At 55.8% G+C, this 24,235-nt stretch overlaps 1 protein-coding gene, 1 long non-coding RNA gene and 1 other non-coding gene across 5 annotated transcripts in view; 1 reads left to right on the top strand and 2 right to left on the bottom strand.

The window, feature by feature from the left end:
• FBXL18 (F-box and leucine rich repeat protein 18) overlaps nucleotides 1-24,235 on the top strand; it is a 69,491-nt gene that overhangs the window by 24,344 nt on the left and 20,912 nt on the right. For 2 of the 3 annotated variants that reach the window (XM_065541623.2, XM_045387856.3), the window contains exon 4: nucleotides 152-370. In XM_065541623.2, coding sequence (XP_065397695.1) covers nucleotides 152-370 — 219 coding nt within the window. Of the gene's footprint in view, nucleotides 1-151; nucleotides 371-9,538; nucleotides 10,889-24,235 lie in introns of those variants that run through there. The other variant, XM_005549065.4, reaches the window with a different exon arrangement.
• LOC123572688 (small nucleolar RNA U13) lies at nucleotides 5,967-6,073 on the bottom strand. Its single transcript, XR_006697235.1, has one exon. It is a non-coding gene; the product is annotated as a small nucleolar RNA U13 (small nucleolar RNA).
• LOC135970078 (uncharacterized) lies at nucleotides 12,454-12,897 on the bottom strand. The gene is made up of 4 exons (XR_012432185.1): nucleotides 12,800-12,897; nucleotides 12,730-12,764; nucleotides 12,616-12,680; nucleotides 12,454-12,566 (listed from the first exon to the last, which is right to left on the bottom strand). It is a non-coding gene; the product is annotated as an uncharacterized lncRNA (long non-coding RNA).

Raw genomic sequence — 24,235 nt, 5'->3', positions numbered from 1 at the left:
ACTCCAGGGGACAGTGGTATGGGGTGGGCGTGGGAACAGCCAGGCTGGGCCCCACGCCAGGAAGCTTCCACTGGCAGCACCTCCAGGCGCCCAGCTGGCCTGGCCTGCCAGCCCCTCCCTCGGGCCTCACAGCTGCCCTCTCTCCCCGCAGGCTGGAGCAGCCCTACTTCAGCGCCAACGCCCAGTTCTTCCAGGCGCTGAGCCAGTGCCCCTCGCTACAGCGCCTGTGCCTGGTCTCCCGCAGCGGCACCCTCCAGCCCGATGCCGTGCTGGCCTTCATGGCTCGCTGCCTACACGTCGTCATGTGCCACCTGTTCACCGGGGAGTCCCTTGCCACCTGCAAGAGCCTGCAGCAGTCGCTTCTCCGCAGGTGAGTGATATGGGTTGCGTACAGCTTCAGGGGCTGCAGACATCACCAGCATCCCATGACCTGGTCCCCAGCCCTCACCGAGTGCCTACCAGGGATTTCTTGGAATCGACAAGCACCAGGCAGTGACAGGGTGAAAGCAAGGGGTTTGGTCTCCCACGCGTGGCCCAACCTCTCCTTGAGCACTCCCTAGCCATGTGGTAAATTTTCTAGATAGTTCAAGCTCTCCTCTCCCACAAGTACAAAAGTCTTCTTCTTTCTTCTTCTTCGAGTCTGAGTCTCACTGTGTTGCCCAGGCTGGAGGGTAGTGGCGAAATCTCGGCTTACTACAACCTTTGCCTCCTGGGTTGAAGCGATTCTCCTGCCTCGGCTTCCCAAGTAGCTGGGACTACAGGCGTGTGCCACCAGTGTGTATTTTGTATTTTAGTAAAGACATATTGGTTCACCATGTTGGTCAGGCCGGTCTCGAACTCCCGACCTCAGGTGATCTGCCTGCCCCGGCCTCCCAAAGTGCTGGGATTACAGGCGTGAGCCACCGCGCCCGGCCTGCAACCATCTTTTAACTCTGGATTTTTCACATCTCTGCACGTTGTTTAGATCTAGAAGCAGTGGTTACTTGGGCAGTTGTGGGTAAAAGCGGTAGATTTAACAGAGAACCCTTCCTTCTCCCTCTCCTCGCCACCCTTTCTGGAAGGCCCACGTGCTCTGGCCCCTCTTCCCTGAGCTAGCTAGCATCTCCACTTCCCCTCGTGACAGGGCGTCCTGGAGTTTGATGCTCTGCTGCTGAGCAGGAACTCAGGTGAGCACCTAGAATTGAACACAAGTCAGGAGGAGGCGATTCCTGGAGAGAGCTAGAGCTTCGCAGGCGGTCTGGGGAGTGACGCATTTAAAGACCTCTCAGGAGGACGGGCTGAGTGCTGAAGTGAGCAGGGCTCCGGAGAGAGGCGTGCGCCCGGCCAAGGGGGCAGCAGGACATGAATGCCCTGAGTGTTCGTGTCCCTGCAGGTGGGGAGAGGTGACAGGAAGGAGGCCCCAGCTGTTCACAGAGTTGCGAGAAGAGCCACCAGCCAGGAGGTCTCGAGCCATTGGGTCCCGACAGCCCTGCTGGCCAGACTCTGGAGCAGTCTGTTGGCCTTGCGGTTTGCCGCTGGCTTTCTCAGGAATAACCCTGGTTGGGGTTTCCCCCTCTCTGGTTGTAAAAACAACTTGTGTTTATAGTACTTTTTAAAAATTTAGACTATGCATCAACCTTTTTTTTTTTTTTTTGGAGAGAGTCTCACTCTGTCGTCCAGGCTGGAGTACAGTGGCGGGACCTCAGCTCACTGCAACCTCTGCTTTCTGAGTTCAAGCGATTCTTCTGCCTCAACCTCCTGAGCAGCTGGGATTACAAGTGTGCACCACTATACCTGGCTAATTTTTGTATTTTTGTATTTATTTATTTATTTTTCAGAGACAGAATCTTGCTCTGTCACCCAGGCTGGAATGCAGTGGCGCGATCTTGGCTCACTGCAAGCTCCCCCTCCCGGTTTCACGCCATTCTCTGCCTCAGCCTCCCGAGTAGCTGGGACTACAGGTGCCACCTGGGACTACACTGCCACCACGCCTGGCTAATATTTTGTATTTTTTTTAGTAGAGACGGGGTTTCACTGTGTTGGCCAGGATGGTCTCGATCTCCTGACCTTGTGATCCACCTGCCTTGACCTCCCAAAGTGCTGGGATTACAGGCGTGAGCCACCACACCCGGCCTAATTTTTGTATTTTTAGTAGAGACGGGGTTTCACCATGTTGCCCAGGCTGGTCTCGAACTCCTGATCTTAGGTGATCCACTCACCTCGGCCTCCCAAGGTGCTGGGATTACAGGTATGGCCAACATCAACCTATTTTTAAGTGAAGGTTTCCCAACAGTGAAAGCTGCCAATTTTCCCTGGAGAATCAGCTGGAGATAGGGTTCTCATGTTGTTTTGTAATCTGATTTTTAAAAATGTAGCACTACACCATAGAGTCTTCTTGTGTCAGTAAATAAAGCCCGAAGTGATTGTTCTCAGTGCTGGCCTGATGGCCCTCAATTGGGTGTCTGGGTGGTCAGCCCTGGCTCATGGCTCTTATGGAAAACACGGTCACTGTGTCCTTGACTTTGCTTTGGATCTTGTTTTTGCCTGCAGTGGAACCAGCGGGGCAACCTGGGTGGTGGCCAGAATGTTCCAGTTTAGCCCCTTGGCTCTGCTTCCTCACACCTTAGCATCGTTGTGCTGTGAGCTGGATGTGACGCCTGCTGATGTGTGCCCCCTTTTAGGAGGGCTGAGTGGGTCACAGGCTCCAAAGGGCTTAGCCGAGTGGGCTTGGGGACAGGCGGTAGCTGTTGGGGGAAGGGGCACACTGTGCTCTGTGAGGCTGTGGTACCCAGAGGCCAAAGCTGGGTTTTCTCAGGTGTGGCGGATGCAGGCAGCTCTGCCCTGTCAGCTGCGGGAGGAGCCTCGGGCCTTCTTCCCCATTACGCTTGCAGCTGGACTCCACTCACAGGCCCTCCAGCCAGTGGGAGGCTGCGACTGTGCACCCAGAGCTGCCACCTCCTGCGTAGGTGTGTTTTGTTGAAGGGACTTGGGAGTGGGTGTTGCCTGTCTTCTGTGGCCTGTGAGTCTGGGGCCCTAAGACCCAGCCCACGTGGGGCCGTCTCAGCTCTGCAGGGGTGTGGCTTTTCCTGCAGCGATGGGGACTGGCTCTGGGAGTTCTCTGTTTCCCTGCTGCAGCGGAGAACGTCCACAATCCCCAAGCAGTTCAGGACGGCTGCGCTCATGACCCTCGAAGGCTTCCTGCTCCGATGAGCCTGCTTTTCCTTCTGGTCCTCAGAATCCTCTCTGCATGGTGCTGCAGGCGGGTTGGTTGGACGTGGCACCGGATGCCAGCCCCTGCTTTGAGCTGCTCTCCTCCATTTACCTACTGCCTGTGGCCGGCTCCGGGAGCTTCTCCTCTGGCCTCCTGGGTTGACCTGCACCTGCGTGTTTCTTAGGCAAGTCTGATGATCTAAGGTGGATGCAGGAAGCTCTTTACGTTCTCCGGTTGGACGGTCTGTTTTTTGAAGGCTGGTGCTCCATAGCTCTTCTTTGGTGTTTTTGTGTCCTCAGGCACAAGCTGAGCCCGGCGCTGAGCTCGCAGGTGGCCCCAGAGGGCGCTGGTTACACACAGGTGCCTGGGAGAGCCCTTGATCACCCATGCTTGCTGCGTGGTGTTTGAGAGCAGCCCCAGGACTTGCTGGGCGAAAGCCGTACCCATCCCTCTGTGCCAGTCCCTCTGTGACCCCATTCCCCACCCCTGTGTCCCGCACCTGGCGCAGCGCCCGGGCCTGTGGTGGGACCCACGTCGCACTTGCTGCCAACAGAGTGGGATGAGGGTGTTGAGGCTTCCGTGTTCGCAGTGCACCTCCCGTGTGTGCCCCTCCAGGGTGCCTGCCTGGGCCCCCTGGTGCCTCTGTCCTGCGCATTCTGTCTGCTCCAGGCACTGCGTCTTGCCTCTTGTTCAAGCCTCACCTGTGAGGTCAGTGCTATCAGCCCCGGTTTACAGATGGAGAAATGAGCAATGAGGCAGGGAGTGAGTGCTGGAGGGATGGGAGTTCACGCCTAGAAGAGGAGACGGGCCATGTCGGGGGCTGTGCAGGGCTATCCAAGGCCGAGGGGGGCCTCCGTGGGAACCTCCAGTCTCCGTGCTGGGCAGGCCCTGTCAGGATCTTCTGCAGATGACAGGGTCACAGCATTGCAGGGACCTCTGTGCTCACATAGGCTGGATTCCCCCAGGACTGCTGAAAGCCTTTCTCTCCCCACCCTGCTGGCAGTCAGATACCACCCCAAAGCCAGGTGGGAGAGGCCGTGTCCACAGATGCCTGTACCACAGCTTCCTCGTAGCCTCGGTGCCTGTGCCTGGCTCCACGCTGGCCCCAATCACAGCAGCGTGGCCCATGCCGCAGGTCCCAGCTGACCTGCAGACAGGGTCTGACCGGCCTTCCCCAGACTTTCCAGCCCAGGGCACCTATGGACCTAGCAGTCAGTGTCAGCTCTGCAGCTCTGGCCTTTGCAGCTGCGCCCAGGGCCCAGCAGGTGGCGCTGGGGCTCCCGGGAACCGGCCGCAGGCCCCGCCCCCTACTATGCACCCAGGGCGCGGGAGGAGGAGGAGCGCCGATTTGTTGTCGCTTTTCCTGACGCTTTTCTCTTTCTTTTTTCCTGCCTGGAGGATTATGGAGCCAGAGGGAGGACCTGGCCCTGGGCTGTTGTGCAGCTCACCTGCCCCGTCCGCTGGGTGGCCTGGGGTCTCAACCGTCTCTCTGTGTCTCAGCCTGCAGGGCCGGCCTGTGGGCCAGTGGCGTGGCTGCCGACAGACCTGTCGCTGGTAACCTGTCGCTTGTGATGGTGCTGACTCTTTTTATGGCCAGCACCCTCCTGTCCCTGACAGACTCACCTTCACACACGGTTGTGTATCGGCCACCGTCTCTTCTTTTTCTTTCTTTTTCTTTTTTTAGAGACAGGGTCTCTCTCTGTTGCCCAGGCTGGAGTGCAGTGGTGCAATCACAGCTCACTGCAACGTTGACCTCCCAGGCTCAAGTGATCCTCCTGCTTCAACCTCCTCAGTACCTGGTACTACAGGTGCATGCCACCACTCCTGGCTAATTTTTTAAATTTTTTTTATAGAGATGGAGTCTCCCTATGTTGCCCAGGCTGGTCTTCCTTTTTTTTTTTTTTTTGACACAGTTTTGCTCTTGTTTCCCAGGCTGGAGTGCAGTGGCACGATATTGGCTCACTGCAACCTCCGCCTCCTGGGTTCTACTGATTCTCCTACCTCAGCCTCTGGAGTAGCTGGATTATAGGCATGCGCCACCACAACCAGCTAATTTTTTTTTTTTTTTTTTGAGATGGAGTTTTGCTCTTGTTGCCCAGGCTGGAGTGCAGTGCTGCCATCTTGGCTCACTGTAACCTCTGCCTCCCAGGTTCAAGCGATTCTCCTGCCTCAGCCTCCAGAGTAGCTAGGATTACAGGCATGTGCCACCACACCCGGCTAAAATTTTTTTTTTTTGAGACAGAGTCTTGCTCTGTTGGCCAGGCTGGAGTGCAGTGGCACAATCTTGGCTCTCTGCAACCTCTGCTTCCCGGGCTCAAGCAATTCTCCTGCCTCAGCCTCCTGAATAGCTGGGATTACAGGTGTGTGCCACCATGCCTGGCTAATTTTTTAGTAGAGATGGGGTTTCACTATGTTGGCCAGGCTTGTCTCGAACTCCTGTGACCTCAAATAATCCGCCCACCTCAGCCTCCCAAAGTGCTGGGATTATAGGCGTGAGCCACTGCGCCTGGCCACGCTCAGCTAATTTGTGTTTTTAGTTGAGATGGGGTTTCTCCATGTTGGTCAGGCTGGTCTCGAACTCCCGACCTCAGGTGATCTGCCCGCCTTGGCCTCCCAAAGTGCTGGGATTATAGGTGTGAGCCACCATGCCCAGCCCCCAGGGTGGTCTTGAACTCCTGGACTCAAGTAAGTGATCCTCTTGCATCAGCCTCCCAGAGTGCTGGGATTACAGGCGTGAGCCACTGCACCTGGCCTCCTTTTTTTTTTTCTTTCTTCACATCTGATGGGTAATGTGTTTATAGCATCTTAACAAGGTTTGAGGGAGGCACATCTCGCCGATGAGTGTGAACACCCAGTCATCACATTGAGGAACTATAGGAGGATCTTAACATTTCTCAAACTCGGTCTTTTTGAGCCTCGTTATGTATGTAGCAGACTATGAAGCCGCACGGGAGTGCCCTCTGACCACCAAGAAGGGCTGGCCTTTCTGTCCCGATCCACAGAGACTCCCCCTCTGCCCCAGGTGTCCCCTCCGCACACTACTGTAGGGTGGTACCTCCTCATATCACCCAGGGACCTCCAAAGCAGGTTGCTCCTTCCTGGCCACAGAGATAGCTGCAGCCTGTGACCCCCCAGGGTATGTGGAAGAGCAGGTCCCCCTGCTTCATTCCTTGCTTGTGGTGAGAAACGAATCCTGGCTGGGTGCCATGGCTCACACCTGTCATCGCAGTGCATTGGGAGGCCAAGAAGGGAGGATTGTTTGAGCCCAGGAGGTTGAGACTAGGCTGGGCAACATGGTGAGATCGTGTCTCTACAAAAAATAGAAAATAATGACTGGGCATGGTGGCTCACACCTGTAATCCCAGCACTTTGGGAGGCTGAGGCGGGTGGATCACTTGAGGTCAGGAGTTTGAGACAAGCCTGGCTAACATGGTGACACCCTGTCTCTACTAAAAATATGAAAATTATCCAGGCATGGTGGCGGACACCTATAATCCCAGCTACTCGGGAGGCTGAGACAGGAAAATCGCTTCAGCCTGGGAGGTGGAGGTTGCATTGAGCCAAGATCGCGCCATTGCACTCTAGCCTGGGCGACAGAGTGAGACTCCGTCTCAAAAAAAAAAAAAAAAAAAAAAAAAAAAAATTAGCTGGGCAGTGTGGTGGGGTGTGCCTGTGGTCCCAGCTACTGGCTGCAGTGAGCTGACTGTGCCACTGCACTCCAGTCTAGGAGACAGAGCAAGACCCTGTCTCAAAAAAAAAAAAAAAAAAAAAAGACAAATCACCTTCCATGTCTCGACAGCAGCTCCATGTCCCGCTCTGTCGCCCAGGCTGGAGTGCACTGGCGCGATCTCTGCTCACTGCAACCTCCGCCTCCCGGGTTCACGCCATTCTCCTGCCTCAGCCTCCCAAGTAGCTGGGACTACAGGAGCCCGCCATCAGACCCGGCTAATTTTTTTTGTATTTTTAGTAGAGACGGGGTTTCACCATGTTAGCCAGGATGGTCTCGATCTCCTGACCTCGTGATCCGCCCGCCTCGGCCTCCCAAAGTGCTGGGATTACAGGTGTGAGCCACCGTGCCCGGCTGACAGCAGCTCCTTAGCAGCCTCGGGAGCTGGAGCCAGAGGGGGTCGAGTTTGATGTAAGTCAAGTACATGGCATGATGGTTTCACAGGCCAGGATGCATCTGCCACGTGACCCGTGGGGTTCACGGTCACGGACATCGCTGCCCACAAGATTACTGTGCAGGGCCAGGGCTGTGATGGCATCTGTATTGCCAGAACCTCAGGTTTTGTGAGTGCCTTTCTGCCGTTGACTCTGTGTGTCGTGAGTCCAGCACCGCCTCAGGCAGGGTCACAGTGAGAAGCTGGACCCCATTGTCCTTTTCCCTTTAAGTGGCTGCTGTGGCCGGGGGGACTTGACTCAGTGTTGGCAAATGGTGAGGTTCTTTGTTGTGGGTGCCTCCCTGCCTTGCACCCACTGAGACCCTCTAGGAAGAAGTGTCTGGATTTTTTTTTTTTCTTTTTTGAGACGGAGTCTCGCTCTGTTGCCCAGGCTGGAGTGCAATGGTATGATCTCGGCTCACTGCTAACTCCACCTCCTGGGTTTGAGGGATTCTCCTGCCTCAGCCTCCTGAGTAGCTGGGACTACAGGCACCCGCCACCACGCCCGGCTCATTTTTGTATTTTTAGTAGAGATGGGGTTTCACCATGTTGGCCACGCTGGTCTCAAACTCCTGACCTCAGGTGATCCATCTGCCTCTGCCTCCCAAAGTGCTGGGGTTACCGTCGTGAGCCACTGCGCCCGGCCTGGATGTTTTTGTCTTGCTCTCTGGGGCACTGCTATGTTTTTCCCTCTGCCTGGAGCTCCTGGGCTGACACTTGGGTCTTTGCATTTTCTTTTCTTTCTTTCTTTTTTTTTTTTTTTAGAGACAGGGTCTTACTGTGTTGCCCAGGCTGGAGTACAGTGGTGTGATCATAGCTCACTGCCGCCTCTACCTCCGGGGCTCAAGTGATCCTCCTGCCTCAGCCTCCTGAGTAGCTGAGGTGACAGGCATGCGCCACCATGCCTTACTAATTTTTTAATTTTTTTTTTTTTTTTTTGAGACGGAGTCTCGCTCTGTCACCCAGGCTGGAGTGCAGTGGCCGGATCTCAGCTCACTGCAAGCTCTGCCTCCCGGGTTCACGCCATTCTCCTGCCTCAGCCTCCTGAGTAGCTGGGACTACAGGCGCCTGCCACCTCGCCCGGCTAGTTTTTGTATTTTTAGTAGAGACGGGGTTTCACTGTGTTAGCCAGGATGGTCTCGATCTCCTGACCTCGTGATCCTCCCGTCTCGGCCTCCCAAAGTGCTGGGATTACAGGCTTGAGCCACCGCGCCCGGCCTTTAATATTTTTTATAGAGACAGAGTCTCCCTATGTTGCCCAGGCTGTTCTGGAACTCCTGTCCTCAAACGAGTCTCCCACCTCAGCCTCCCAGGTGTTGGGATTACAGGAGCAAGCCACAGTGCCCGGCTTGCATTGCATTTTGGCCAAATAGGGCCAGTAGGACTGTGCTGGTGACCTGCTCTGACTGGGTGGGGAATCCTTGCTCTGCTTCATGGCCCGCTGGGGGACCGTGGCTCGTTGTAGGGTTGTGGGGAAGGCAAAATGAGGTCATGTCTGTCGAGCTCAGAGCCGTGCCTGGCACTCGGTGGGCACCCCGTGGCAATTGTGCATGAGTTTTCATGCATGCAGGCTGGTCGCCTGGGGGCGGGGGCTTTGGGAGCGTCGCCCACCTGCCATTTGTCATGCAGTCAAACGTGTGCTTTTCCCGAGTAGCCGCTTTGGTATCTGCTCCTCCTAGTGACTGCTGCTGCCTCACTGACTTGGGAGTCGCACCCCCTTGAGGTGGCCCACGTGTGGCTGTGGGGTGTGGACACCTGTCCCTTCTCTCTGTCCTGGCCGTGGGACGTCCATGGGCCAGGTGCCTTGAATTTGCCACTCTTGCAGTGGGGTCCCTCTGCTGCCTTGGAGCACGGCAGCCTGTCCTGGCAGCTCTCCCGCATCTGCAGAGCAGGGTTGGCCTCTGGGGCCTCTGATACTCGTGGCTGGCATGGAGCAGGTGCCCCCTGAACCTGGAGAGAAGCGTGTTGCCTGTTCCCGGCTGCCCTGCTCCTCCTCAGCTCTGGCTGCCACGTACGGGGCCCTCAAGGCGCATAGAGGGTGACTCTCGCAGCAGGCCTGGTCTCTCCGGGAGCCCCAGGTGAGCCCGGGTGGCGGGGGCAGCTGTGAGTGCCTCCTGGGCTCCCCCGGCAGGCTCTGTCCCCTCCGTGGCCACCCACGTAATCCGCTGACCACCTGTCTCTGGTTCAGCTTCCAGGCCGAGCGGCCCGCATTGAACGTCGTCATCTTCCCTCTGCTCCACGAGGGCCTGACCGACGTCATCCGGGACGTCCCTCTGGTGCACCTGGATGAGATCACCTTATTTAAGAGCAGAGTGGCCGAGGAACCGCCGAACCTGTGGTGGTGAGAGGCCAAGCCGCCGCCCATCGGTCTGAGTCACCTCAAGACGCTGTAGGAGCCTGGGACACCAGGGACCCTTGGTTTGTTACAAGAGGAAGAGGGCCTCTCTCCCGGCCGGCCACGCCCCACCTGGCTCCTGGGGCTCTTGGCATCTCTGCGGCTCTCTCATGGGAACTGTTGCTCTGTGAAGTTTGGGTTGAGGGGATGTGCTCTGGTTGACATGAGGGGGGTCAGGGGACCGTCGATGTGGAGGCTGGCTGAAACAGGCTGACCCTTGGGGCCTGGCTTGGGGGTTTGTACACTGAGCCTCAATACCTGGGGGCCCTGTCGATGGGCCTGGAGGACCGGAACTCCGTGCCATTCTGACTGGGAAGCGTGTCCCTTGGCTGTCGTGTTTGTGGTCACCTGCCACCAGGGCCCCACGGATGGGCGGCCACATGCTGTCCCCCTGAAGTCCAGTCGGCCAGGCTGGTCACCGTGTGTCTGAGTGTCCCCTTGCGTGGCCGAGTGTGACATGGGGAAGGGCTTGCCGGTTTAGGCTGCGGACTTAGGACTCTCCGTCCCATTAGAACACACTTGAGCCCACTCATGTCTCTGGGACTTTTCTAGCCCGATGATGCCTGTGGCCCCAGAGAGGTCCCCTGGGGTTGGGACTGCTGGTTGGAGCCTCTCCTATGGCTTTTCAGCCCAATGAGCAGGGCCTGCTTCTCATGAGAGAGGTCTCCTCCTGCTCCCACCCACCCCACAGCCTTCAGCTTCCCTGGGAAGGTCCATGTGCATTCCTGGGGAAATAGATACACATTCGGCTTTGTTAGAATAACGTGCAACATTAAAACCCAGAAAGGATTCATAAGGCTGGAGTAGCAATCATAGGACCCCATTTCGAATGACTTTATTTAAGACTTTAAAAATACTCAGCTGGGCACGGTGGCTCACGCCTGTAATCTCAGCACTTTGGGAGGTCGAGACGGGTGGATCACAAGGTCAGGAGTTCAAGACCACCCTGGCCAACATGGTGAAACCCCATCTCTACTAAAAATACACAAATTAGCTGGGCGTGGTGGTGGGTGCCTGTAATCCCAGCTACTCGGGAGGCTGAGGCAGGAGAATCATTTGAACCTGGGAGACGGAGGTTGCGGTGAGCTGAGATCACGCCACTGCACTCCAGCCTGGGCGACAGGGCAAGACTCCATCTCAAAATACATATATATATATGTATATGTGTGTGTGTGTATATATATATATATAGTACATTTTGGGAGGATCACTTGACCCGAGGAGTTTGAGACCAGCCTGGGCAACACAGGGATACCCCATCTCTTAAAGAGAAAAAAATTAAAGCTGTTCCAAAAATGAGGACACCTTCCCAGCGTCCGAGGCCCAACCCCATGTGCCACGCTGGTCACCTCTGCCGCCTTCCACCTCCAGGCGCTCCTAGAGCTGTCCCTGGGCTGGTGGCTTCTGAGGGGGGCTGTAGTTGGGTCCTGCTCGCCTGGACCGCCACCTTGGCCGCTCTTGGTGAAGGGCCCCTTGCCCAGCCTGCCGTCATCCTCCTGGGTTTCCATGTGACAGGTCCACCGTCCTGTGGGGCGGTGTCTCACATTTGCCTTGCTGTTAAAAAATGGGGGACACTGTCCCCGGGCCTCTGATCACCGGCCCTGCCCTTGGGCGGGGATGGTTCTCAGCAGCTCCTTGTCCCAGAGGCCTTTGGAGAACTGGGGTCAGAGCTGTAGGGAGGGACAGCCCTCCTGTGCAGGCTGCCTCCCAGCTCTCCACATGGCAGTCTTGGCACTGCCCTGGCGCCTCTGCTCACTGGCACAGGCGGATCTGGGGTTCGAGGTCTCCTCCCACTTCACCCTGACTTTCTTTCTTGTATGTATGGGGTCAACGCCTCCTCTCTGAAGCCCACGGGTCCTCTCCCAGCCCCAGGCTGCACCCAGTGCAGAACCTTTGCCTCCTGGCTGGAGAGGCCGGTCCGCAGGCTGATTTCAGCAGAGCCTGGTGGTGGGACCAGCACCAGACCACACCTTTGCCTCCCAGAGGCCTTCTGGCCCTCCTGTCATGGCCTCTGAGAGCCATACCCCTCGGCCCCGTCTCCTGACCTGCAGGCCGCAGGACCAGCTGCCCACGGCCCACACACACGCTTCCTGGGCGTTTCTTTAGAGCTTTAAAATGGTACCTGGAGACCACCAGGCGCAGTGATCAGATCCGGTGGTGTGGTACCTCCCAGTACTGACCACTTCTTGCTCTCAGACTGAGGTGTGGCAGGCAGGGGATGTGGCCCAGGAGGGAGGCAGGTGGCCTGGGAGTCTCCCGGACCCTCAGTGAGCCTGTGTCTCTGGGCGCTGCAGCTCTGCGCCCCTCTCCTTTCTTCCAGAACATTCCCCACTGGGGCCAGAGAATTGCGTTTGCACCAGGAATGCATCCTAGCGTGTGTATGATCATGCTTGGGTGTCCTGTTCTCATGAGCAAGCGGTTTTAACCAGCAGCATAATTTATACTCATAGACAGGACTGGGGGAAGGGCCGTTCCCGAGGCTGGGGTATAGTGCCTTGGAAAGCACCCCCGAAACAGTGGACCTTGTATTTTTAGTGTCCCCTGCAACCATCCTTTGACTTGGAGCAAGAATTTCCGCTGCTGCTACCCCCGAGATGGGCTTCACCAGATGTTAATAACGTGCTTATTTTCGCTAAGTGCTATTTTGGCACCAGTGTTAGTTGCAATTTATATTCTGCAGCATTTGATGCTGGGAAAAGAACCCACCCTAATAGTCCCCAATTGGCAGAGCTTGGCTGTTAAGCGGCAGACCATATGCTGCCTGCCGGAGAAGCGTGGTCAGCACTTGTCCCCGTGACTGCGTGCGTGTGCATGCGTGTACCTGTGCCCTGTGTGTGCACGTGTGCCTGCATGGGTGTGCCTGTGTGTACCTGTGCCCTGTGTGTGCACGTGTGCCTGCGTGCATGTACCTGTGTGCACGTGTGCCTGCGTGTACCTGTGCCCTGTGTGTGCACGTGTGCCTGCATGGGTGTGCCTGTGTGTACCTGTGCCCTGTGTGTGCACATGTGCCTGCGTGTATCTGTGCCCTGTGTGTGCACACGTGCCTGCGTGTACGTGTGCCTGTGTGTGTGTGCCTGTGTAAACCTGTGCCCTGTGTGTGCATGCGTGTGTGAGTCACGTCTTCCCTGTGTGAGTGTGAGGGAGAGACTGAGGGGTTGGAGAGAGGGTGGAGGGGAAAGGGTATGTATCCTTTTGTTCTTTAAAAGGGAGAGCTCCTACTTCTCTGGCTGCCCCGTCCTGCCTGTGCCCCCAGCTCACCCCAGACCTAGCTGCTATTTATTCTACTGACTTCCTCCTGGCCCTGCGGCCCCATGGCCCCATGGCCCTGTGGCCTGTGACCCTGCAGCCCCTTGTCCCGCAGCCTCTGCCCCGCTGCCTGCTCCATGTCACCAGGCAACACTGGGCCCCACCAGGCTTCTGAAGGTGGCCCAGGGCAGGCACTTGAGCCTGAGGACCCAGAGCAAAGGTGCCTTTCTGGGCCTTGGGTGCTCCTCTCTGCTGTATGAGGCTTTTCTAGCTTTCAAGGGCCCGTCCAGCCCAGGGGAGCTGGGTGAGGGCTGCTGCCTTCTGCAGCAGAGGAGGCGGGCCCTATCCCTGCCATCCGCTGCCCCCGGACGCCCTGCCAGGACACAGGCCTGAGACGTTTCTTCTCCAAGAGGCTGTCCCGGGACCTGTGTGTGCACAGGGCAGGAGGACACTTGCTGCTTTGACCCAGGACTGCAGCCAGGATGGGCTGAGCTCCTCTGGCGCTAAAAACACACAAGGCATGCCTGCCAGCTCAGCAGCGCCCTCCCTCAACCACTCCCTGTGCCCGGACCCAGAGCCACAGGCCTTTGGGCCCAGGGGACTGGGGCTGGGCTCAGGCTTGGGCCTGGGGGGCTCATGGAGGGGCCAGGCCTAGAGCAGTAGGGCTGCGACAGCTGAGGGCTGGGCCCCTGCCAGCCAATGAAGCTCCAGATCAGTGTCCCGGCCTTGGAGGTGCCAGCAGTGCTCCTGCAGGGATGGAGGGTGCTGGAGCCCTGGATGCGGAGACCCTGATCTCCCAGCAGGCAGTGCTGTGACAGCCTCCCACCTCCTCTTCCCCTGTTATCTGCTCGTTTTAGGATCTGAAAATGACAGGTTTTGTTTTTTTTTTTTTTTTTTTTGAGAGGGAGTCTTGCTTTGTCCCCCAGGCTGGAGTGCAGTGGCATGATTTCGGCTCACTCACTACAACCTCTGCCTCACAGGTTCAAACGACTCTCCCACCTCAGCCTCCCGAGTAGCCAGGATTACAGGCATCTGCCATCATGACCGGCTAATTTTTGTATCTTAGTAGAGACGGGGTTGCACCATGTTGGTCAGGCTGGTCTTGAACTCCTGACCTCAAGTGATCCTCTTGCCTCGGCCTCCCAAAGTGCTGGGATAACAGGCGTGAGCCACCGCGCCTGGCCCATTACAGAGCTCTTGTAAGAAAGCTTGTGAAAGTCATGGACAAGGTGTGGCGATGAAGTGTGGGGCTGCTAAACCGGAGGCAGAGGAGACGTCGACCGCCTCCTGTGGACGTGGGCAGAGCGCTGCTGCCAGTTCCTGGTAGCCTTGACCACGACGCTGGGGGGGCTCTTCATGATGGCCATGGGTCTCATTTGCACTTGGGGGTGTGGGTTCAAGTTAGAAGTTTCTAGATCTACTGGGCATGATGAACACAAACCCCACAGACACTGAGGAACGCCGTGGTGGCCGTGACTCGGGCCAGCTGTTATCAGGGCTCCTCTACTCTCTCAAGCTCCTTCAAGAAACATGGGAGGGGCCGGGCGCAGTGGCTCAAGCCTGTCATCCCAGCACTTTGGGAGGCTGGGGCAGGAGGATTGCTTGAGCCCAGGAGTTCGAGACCAGCCTGGGCAACATAGTGAGAGTCTATCTCTACATAAAATTTAAAAACAAGTTAGCTGGGCATTGTACGTGTGCCTGTGGTCCCAGCTACTCAGGAGGCTGAGACAGGAGGTTGCTTAAGGCCAGGAGTTGGAGGTTGCAGTGAGCCAAGATCACACCATTGCCCTCGACCCTGGGCCACAGAGAAATACCCTGTCTCAAAAAAACGAAAAATAAAGCAGAAATGCTGAAGGGGTCAGTTTACAGGAAAACCCCAGATCAGAACACCTGGCTACTCCCGCCCCAGACCAGTGGACCTGGGAATGAGGGTTGGTCCTGGGAGGCTTTTCTCCAAGCTGTTGCCGCCAGACCTGCCGGGGGAACCCTGGCCACAGAAGCCTCCCAGGGAGTGAGCCAGAGCCTGGACCGCTGTGTTGTTGATGTGTCTGGGGCAGAGGGTGGGGAGTGTGCAAGGGTGTGTGTGTGCCGGGGGGTGTTCACGGGCAAGCACGTGCGTGCCTGTGTGTGTGTGTGCCCCTCCCCTGCAGCTGCTGGTGGTACCTCCCTCCAGCCCCTTCGCCACCCTCTGAGCATTGCCCATCCGCATGAGACTGCCCAGAGACAGCAGAGCTCCACGTGTTTTTAAGGCGAGACCTTTCCCTGGCCCCGGGGGTCTTGCCATATCTCATGACCAGGTGCTAAATGACCCTACATGCATTACCTGCCTTTTGATGACCAACCTCCCTGTCCCCGTCCCGTTGACTTGCCCCCATGGCGTCTCACGGTGATGCCTGCTCCTGACTTTGGTGTTCCCTGTAGCAAACTACCTTCTGGATGGGAATTTTCATGTACATGTGTGGCATGTGGAAAATTTCAAATAAAATGGACTTGATTTAGAAAGCCAGGCAGCTGTGTGCTCCTTCCAGCAGGGACGCTTTGACCTCTTACCTACAACCCCTTCCTTGGGCCCGAGGCTGGTGGCTTCGTTCACTTCAGATGGTGGGGGGTGGGTGCTGTGCTTGGGTGGGGTGCAGGTTGTCTGAAACAGAGGTGTGTGGATGGAGACACAAGACCCAAAGTGGGGAGCAGAGGGGCACACACTCCCCAGGGGGCATCAGGAGGTGACAGCTGAGACAGCCTTGGGCTGGGGAGGCCAAAGGTGAGCGAGGAGGCTGCGTAGGTCAGGATGGGCCTGGCAGGGAGCAGTGCAGGTGCACTGGCATGGTTGTACAGGCTGCACACTGCAAAAGCCTCCCTGTGGTCTGGTGGCAGCTCAGACGGCAAAAGTGGTAACTGGCTGAAGGCAGGCAGGGCCGAGTCAGCTTAGGTGTTCCCCCGAGGCTGTGGAAACAGCCTCAGCCTTGTTCATTCTATTTTATTATCATTTTTTGAGATAGAGTCTTGCTCTGTTGCCCAGGCTGGAGGGCAGTGGTGTGATGGCTCACTGCAACCTCTGCCTCCTGAGTTAAAGCGTTTCTCCTGCCTCAGTCCCCTGAGTAGCTGGGATTACAGGCACCCACCACCATGCCTGGCTAATTTTTAAAATATTTTCAGTAGAGACAAGATTTCGCCGTGTTGACCAGGCTGGTCTCGAACTCCTGACCTCAAGTGATCCACCTGCCTCGGCCTCCCAAAGTGCTGGGATGACAGGCATGAGCCGCCAGGCCTGGCCCATCTTAACCATTTTAAAGTGCGTAATTTGCCAGCAGAGGGTTTTTTTGAAGAAAAAAAAAAAATAAAGTGCATAGTTCAAGCGGGAGGCGGTGGCTCATACTCGTAATCCCAGCACTTTGGGAGATCAAGGCAGAAACATCACTTTTGCCGAGGAGTTTGAGAGCAGCCTGGGTAACATAGTCAGACCTTGTCTTTATAAAAAGTACAAAAATTAGCTGGGCATGGAGGCGCACGACTGTCTGTGGTCCCAGCTATTTGGGGGGAGGCTGAGGCAGAAGCATTGCTTGAGCCTGGGAAGTCAATGTTGCAGTGAGCCATGATTGCACCACTGCACTCCAGCCTGGGCGATAGAGCAAGACCCTGTCTCAGAAAAAAAATGAACTGGCCGGGCGCGATGGCTCACGCCTGTAATCCCAGCACTTCGGGAGGCCGAGGTGGGTGGATCACGAGGCCAGGAGATCGAGACCATCCTGGCTAACACGGTGAAACCCCGTCTCTACTAAAAGTACAAAAAATTAGCTGGGCGTGGTGGCGGGTGCCTGTAGTCCCAGCTATTTGGGAGGCTGAGGCTGGAGAATGGCGTGAACCCGGGAGGCAGAGCTTGCAGTGAGCCAAGATCACGCCACTGCACTCTAGCCTAAGCGACAGAGCGAGACTCCGTCTCAAAAAAGAAAAAAAATGAACTGCACAGTTCAGTGGCATTAAGCACATCACAGTGTTGTGCAGCCATTACCACCATCCGCTTCTAGAACTTTCTCATCTTCTGCAACTGAAACTGTGTCCCCATTAAACATTCACTCCCCAGCCCCTCCCTCAGCCCCAGGCACCCACCATTCTACTTCCCGTCTCTATGAGTTTGACTCCTCTGGGTGCCCCGATAGAGTGGAATCTGGGCTGGACACAGTGGCTCACGCCTGTAATCCCAGCACTTGGAGAGGCCGAGGCTGGTGGATCACCTGAGGTCAGGGGTTTGAGACCAGCCTGACCAACATGGTGAAACCCCGTCTCTACAAAAAGTACAAAAATTAGCCAGGCGTGGTGTGGCGTGTGCCTGTAGTCCCAGCTACTTAGGAGGCTGAGGGAGGAGAATCGCTTGAACCTGGGAGGTGGAGACTGCAGTAAGCCAAGACTGCACCACTGCCCTCCAGCAGCCTGGGTAACAGCGAGACTCCACCTAAAAAAAGAGTGGAATCTGCAGTACATGTGCTTTCTTTTTTTTTCTTTTGAGGTGGAGTTCCATTCTGTCGCCCAGACTGGAGTGCAGTGGCGCAGTTTCGGCTCACTGCAACCTCTGCCTCCTGACTTCAAGGGATTCTCCTGCCTCAGCCTTCTGAGTAGCTGGGATAATAGGCATGTGCCACAATGACCAGCTATTTTTTGGGTTTTTAGTAGAGATAGTGTTTCACCATGTTGGTCAGGCTGGTCTTGAACTCCTGACCTCAGGTGATCCACCCACCTCAATCTCCCAAAGCGCTGGGATTACAGGCATGAGCCACTGCACCCGGCACGTGTGCTCTTGAGGCTGGTTTATTTGCTGTGTCAGTTTGGAGCAGAGACCTCCTTTGCCTGTCCTGGCCTCTGGGAAGAGGCTTGGTCCTGAGTGGGGCAGGAGGTGGGAGGAGGGACCAGAGTCCAGATGGGGACAGGGCTGCTGCAGAACGTAGTGGCCACAATGGGGCCCCTCACATGAACTGGGGACTCAGCAATACCTCCTTCTGGCTTGGTCCTTGAGGTGATGGTGTTTCCCTGGCAGAAATGGCGACATAGGGCCGGGAGCCTCCCATCCTGCCCAGCATTGAGCCATTGCCTGCGGTTGACATGCACCCACTGCCCCCTGGTGATGTCTCGTGTCTGGCTAGGTTGGTGCTGGGGAATTGGGCAGTGGGTGGGGGCGGATCCACTGTGCCGCTGACGCCAGTGGCTGCAGCAGGGGAGAGAGGATGGGAATGCATGCAGCGAGGAAGCCCAGGAGCCCTTCCTTCAGAGACACACTTGAGACTGTCATTACAGCAACAGGCAAGCGGGGAGAGGAGGCGCCAAGGCTGAGCAATAGCCAACAACATTCCATCTTGTACATAACAAGGCACTCCCAAGTTCAGGGTCCAGAACGGCCACTGTGAGGTGCTCACGGCTTCTCCAGGGCAGGTGTTTGCACAAGGGACGGCACTACGACTTATCTGTTCTACCATGTCTGGAGCCTCTGCTGCAGTGACTCAGCAGTTGGGGACTGGTCTCCTGGAAGCATCTTTACTCACAGGTCTAGTGGTCAATGCTGGTGTTGACCTGGACCTCAGTAGGGCCCGTGGCTGGCTGGAACACTTCCATGTGGCCTCATGTGGCCTGTCCATGAGACCTCTCCATGTGGCTTTGTCATGCGGCCTCATGTGGCCTGTCCATGAGACCTCTCCCATGTGGTCTCTCTATGTGGCCTCTCCATGTGGTCTCTCCATGTCGTCTCTCTACCTAGGCTAGTTGGGCTTCCTCACAGCATGGCAGCTGGGTCCCAAGAGCAAGCATCTCCAGAAAACCAGAAGGATGGGCCCTGGCTTTGGCTGTCACATGGTATCACTTCCACACACTGTCGACCAAGGCAGTCCCAGAAGCTGCCACATTCAAGAGATGGGGCACAGATCCCCCACTTGCCAGAATGAGTGTTGAGCTGTCATTGCAGAAGACCTCTTGGGGTGGGAGGTCATGTGACCAGTTTTAGAAAGTGTGTCATAGTGCACTGGGCCTGTTGGTGTTGGCCTTGGCCTTGCCGAGGGGTGTGCTGGGGGTGTGGTGGGGGCAGCAGCTTCAGTCCAGATCTGGGGGAACTTGTGTTTTCCCACACGCCTCCTGAGCTGATGCTCCTGCTTTCATTTTTGTTTTGAGACAGGGTCTTGCTCGGTCACCCAGGCTGAAGTGCAGTGGCGTCATCCTAGTTCACTGCAGCCTCGGCCTCCTGGGCTTGAGTGGTCTTCCTGCCCCAGCCTCCCGAGGAGCTGGGACTGTAGGTGCGCCCCACCACACCACACAGGGTCTTACTGTGTTGCCCAGGCTGGTCTCAAACTCCTGAGCTCAAGAAATCCTCCCGCCTCAGCCTCCCAAAGTGCTGGGATTACAGGTGTGGACCACTGCGCCTAGCCGTGATGCCCCTGTTTTGTGAGGGGCACTGTGCCAGGGAGGCCAGAACATGTGAAGAACCCTGAAAAGATCAGGGGTCTGTACCTGGAGTCGACTGAATGTGTGAAGCCCCCTGGCCGTTGTCCATGTGGCAAGACTTTAAAATAAAATCAAAATGGCCTCAGCTGGGTGCGGTGGCTCACGCCTGTAATCCCAGCACTTTGGGAGGCTGAGGTGGGCGGATCACGAGGTCAGGAGATGGAGACCATCCTGGCTAACACGGTGAAACCCCGTCTCTACTAAAAATACAAAAAATTAGCCAGATGTGGTGGCGGGCGCCTGTAGTCCCAGCTACTAGGGAGGCTGAGGCAGGAGAATGGTGTCAACCCGGTAGGCGGAGGTTGCAGTGAGCCGAGATTGCACCATTGCACTCCAGCCTGGGCAAAAAGAGCAAAACTCTGTCTCAAAAAAAAAAAGAAAAGAAAAAAAAAAGAAAGAAAAAGAAAAAAGAAAAAGCCCAGCCCTGTGTGTTCTAAGGGTTTGCACTGGAGGCCTCGGGAGTCGTGGCTGGAGGAGGGTGCTCGGAACAGCTAGCTTGAGAGGCTTTGGCTGCCCCCAGGAGCCCTGCACAGCTGATTGATTTATTGCGGGCGTAGAACTTGCAGGATAGTGGAGGTGGCGTGACGGAATCCTAGCTTCGGAGCCACGGTGTGCCGTGACCCTTGCTTTGCAGATGAAGTGGGGGCGCCCGGGGGTCAGCTGCCTGCTCAAGGCCACGCAGCTAGTGGTGGTTAGTGCGTCACATGGTTATAGAGTCTGGGCGAGATGCTGCACGCTGGGCCTCTGCTCTGCACGGATGAGGGAGGGGAGGTCCTGCTCAGACACCATTGGCGAGGACACAGGGATGTCTCTGGAGCAGCCTGGGAACCCGGCGAGCCTTTCTCAGCCACGGCCATCTCCAGGCCTTGGGTGAAGGAGGAGAGCTGCCAGCCAGCTGTGCTGGGAGAGCAAAGGATGTCACCTTTTTCCTTTCACAGGTGCCGGGGCCACTCTGCTGTGTTCCAAGCCTGGGAAGTGGGTGTGCACCCCCGGGAAGGGGAGGGGCAGCCTCTTGGCTGGGGGCCAGAGAGGCCTTTCTGGAAGGGGCTTGGGGTCTCCCCTTCCTCTTGTGTGGTGTGTCTTGTGTCTGCCTGCCCTGTGGAAGGTTGGCCGTGGTGACACTCAGGAGCCAGGAATGGTGACTTGCTGGCCAGGCCTTTCCTGCGGTTTCTCTGGGCAGCTCGGAACTGCAGGTTTCCCAGGGTTCCTGGTTCTCGGGTTTTGTGGCACCCCACACTCTGACATTCACACACGGACGTTTATTCACACACACACCACACCCACACACACACTCACACCTGCACACTCACACTCAGGCTCACAAATCTTCTCCCATGTCACACCCATATCACACACACACAGTTCCACCAGTGCTCACACTTCTACAACTCTTGCAAAATCCACTTGAGTCCACACCTCCACCCCAGCCACACAGACACACCTCTGCTCACCCCACACGCACGCCACTTACACAGACACCCCACGCTTTCCACGGCATTCTCCCACATTCACATGCACACATGGAGCTTCCTATATGCACACCCTTGCACACTTGCACTCACCCACAGCACACACATTCTTATCACACAGCACCTGTGTGGATTTGCACATATACCCCACACATTCACTCACCCACACACGGATAGCTCACGCATTCACACTCACGTGCACACGTACCAATGTGCTCATTTACACACACACGCCCATGTTCACTCATGTAGCACACACATGCTCACATAACTCACATTCTTTTTTTTTTTGAGACGGGGTCTCGCTCTGTCGCCCAGGCTGGAGTGCAGTGGTGTGATATCGGCTCACTGCAAGCTCCGCCTCCCGGGTTCACGCCATTCTCCTGCCTCAGCCTCCCGAGTAGCTGGGACTACAGGTGCCCGCCACCACACCCGGCTTATTTTTGTATTTGTAGTAGAGATGATGTTTCACCATGTTAGCCAGGATGGTCTCGCTCTCCTGACCTCGTGATCCACCAGCCTCGGCCTCCCAAAGTGCTGGGATTACAGGTGTGAGCCACAGAGTCCACCTATAATTCATTCTTACACACATTCCGCATACATAGTCACTCAGACATGTCCACACAGATGCAGACACACATAACCCCCACTGCTCACACACAGTCTCTATGTCTCATCACACCCAAACACCACACACTCTTACTAAATTCACACACACGTTCACACACCAAACAAAGGGACTCGATTAATTTTATTTTATTTTATTTTATTTTTTTTTTTTTTTTCGATTAATTTTATAAACCTAGCAGTGAACACAACCAGTTCGATTAAAGGTGAACTTAGTCCCTGGCACGGTGGCTCATGCCTGTAATCCCAGCACTTTGGGAGGCTGAGATGGGAGGATCACGTGAGGCCAGGAATTTGAGATCAGCCTGGGCAACACAGTGAGACCCTTGTCTCTACAAAAACTAAAAAGTTAGCCTATCATAGTGGTGTGCATCTGTAGTCTCAGCTACTTGGGAGGCTGAGGTGGGAGGATCACTTGAGCCCAGGAGTTTGTGTCTGCAGTGAGCTGAGATCACCACTGCACTCCAACCTGGGCAACAGAGCAAGACGCTGTCTCAATAACTCACTAACTAAATAAATATAAAAAGAGGTAAACTTAGTTTTATTATGTTCCTTTTCCAGAACATGTGAAAATTTCAGAAAAGTAGAACAGAGGGAAAAGATAGTCCACACCCACGTTCTCACCCGCCCTGCAGTGCATCCGTTAATATTTCAGTAAACGTCTTTCCAGTCTTTGTTCTAGGGTCTTAAAAAATGTCTGAGGTGGCCGGGGGTGGTGGCTCACGCCTGTAATCCCAGCACTTTGGGAGGCTGAGGCGGGCGGATCATGAGGTCAGGAGATCGAGGCCATCCTGGCTAATACAGTGAAATCCCATCTTTACTGAAAATACAAAAACAGGGCCGGGCGCTGTGGCTCAGGCCTGTAATCCCAGCACTTTGGGAGGCCAAGGTGGGTGGATCACAAGGTCAGGAGATGGAGACCATCCTGGCTAACACAGTGAAACCCCGTCTGTACTAAAAATACAAAAAAATTAGCTCGGTGTGGTGGTGCACGCCTGTAGTCCCAGCTATTCGGGAGGCTGAGGCAGGAGAATTGCTTGAAACCGGGAGGCGGAGCTTGCAGTGAGCCGAGATCGCACCACTGCACTCCAACCTGGGTGACACAGCGAGACTCCGTCTCAAAAAAAAAAAAAAAAAAAGAATCAAAAAAACAACAAAAATTAGCTGGGCATGGTGGTGGGCGCCTGTAGTTCCAGCTTCTCGGGAGGCTGAGGGAAGAGAATGGCGTGAACCCGGGAGGCGGAGCTTGCAGTGAGCCAGGATGGCGCCACTGCACTCCAGCCTGGGCGACAGAGCAAGATTCCATCTCAAAAAAAAAAAAAAAAACAGTTCGAGACTGCAATCATTGGATTTCACGTCCTGCTTTTCTGCTCACACACAGAGTGTGGCCTCTTGGATTCCTCCATCATTTTAACGACAGGGCTTTGCTGTCTGAAGCTCTTTCTGCTGTCAGACAAGTAGGTTGTCTCCAATGAGTCAGTCTCCTAAGGAAAGAAGCTCCCATCTCCTTAGACTGGTGTTTTTCTATCTTTAGGATTGTTTCTTTGGAAGAGACTTTCGTTAGTTGAAATGACTAGAGCAGAGGATTAATATTTTTACGATGGGTAGGAGCTTTGAGGACCCCAGAGGCGGAGCTGTGTATCAGGTGTGACCTTAGCGTCTTTCCCCGGCGTGATCTGGCCCTCGAAACAGGAAGAACAGCTCTCAGCTGCTGCCCAAAAGGGTATTTTTATTTGCAAAGTTCCCTGATTTATTTTATTTTATTTTTTGGAGACTCTGCCTCCCAGGCTGGGGTGCAGTGGCATGATCTTGGCTCACTGCAACCTCCGCCTCCCAGGTTCAAGTGATTCTCCTGCCTGAGCCTCCTCAGTTGCTGGAATTACAGGCACCCGCCACCACACCCAGCTAATTTTTTTAGTTTTAATCGAGACAGGGTTTTGCCGTGATGGCCAGGCTGGTCTCGAACTCCTGACCTCAGGTGATCCGCCCGCCTTGGCCTCCCGAAGTGCTGGGATTACAGGAGTGAGCCACTGCCTGTACATTTAAATTGATGTAAATTATGTTGAGCAGTCATTCCCCACAAGCCCCCTGAGTTTGCTTTTGTGTCCAGAGATGGGGTGACCTCCAGCTGGCTGCATCCGGGATTGAGGTTCACGGTCATAGCTGCAACCTTTGTTACCCCAAGGAGTCCCAGACTCCTGCCTCCCTCCTGCCTCCTGCACAGGCCTTGGCTGGGTCATGGCATAGCAGTGCTGTGACCGGCTGTGGAGGCAGAATAATGACCCCCAGAGATGTCCATGTCCCGGTCCCCAGATCCCATGTTTGTGGGTTCGGTGGCAGAGGGGAATGGAAGTTGCTAATCGCCGACCTTGAGATGTGGAGAGGCTGTGGGATTATCCTGGTGGCTCAGTCAAATCACCAGGGCCCTGGAGGCAGGAGAGGAAGAGCTGAGGGCTGGCGGGGGAGAAACACGGGCGGTTGCTGGAGGGAGGACCTCCAGCCAAGGAGCACAGGTGGATTCTAGAAGCTGGTAAAGGCCAGGAAAGGGGATCTTCCCCCAGCACCTCCAGGAGGAGCATGGCCTGCACTTGACCTGAGCCCAGGGAGACCTGTCTCGGACTTTTTTTTTTTTTTTTTTTTTTGAGACGGAGTCTCGCTCTGTCACCCA

This window comes from Macaca fascicularis, chromosome 3, assembly GCF_037993035.2.
Source record: "Macaca fascicularis isolate 582-1 chromosome 3, T2T-MFA8v1.1".
Classification (NCBI taxonomy): Eukaryota; Metazoa; Chordata; class Mammalia; order Primates; family Cercopithecidae; genus Macaca; species Macaca fascicularis.
The sequence above is the reverse complement of the archived record's forward strand: the minus strand, read 5'-3'. Positions and strand labels throughout refer to the sequence as shown.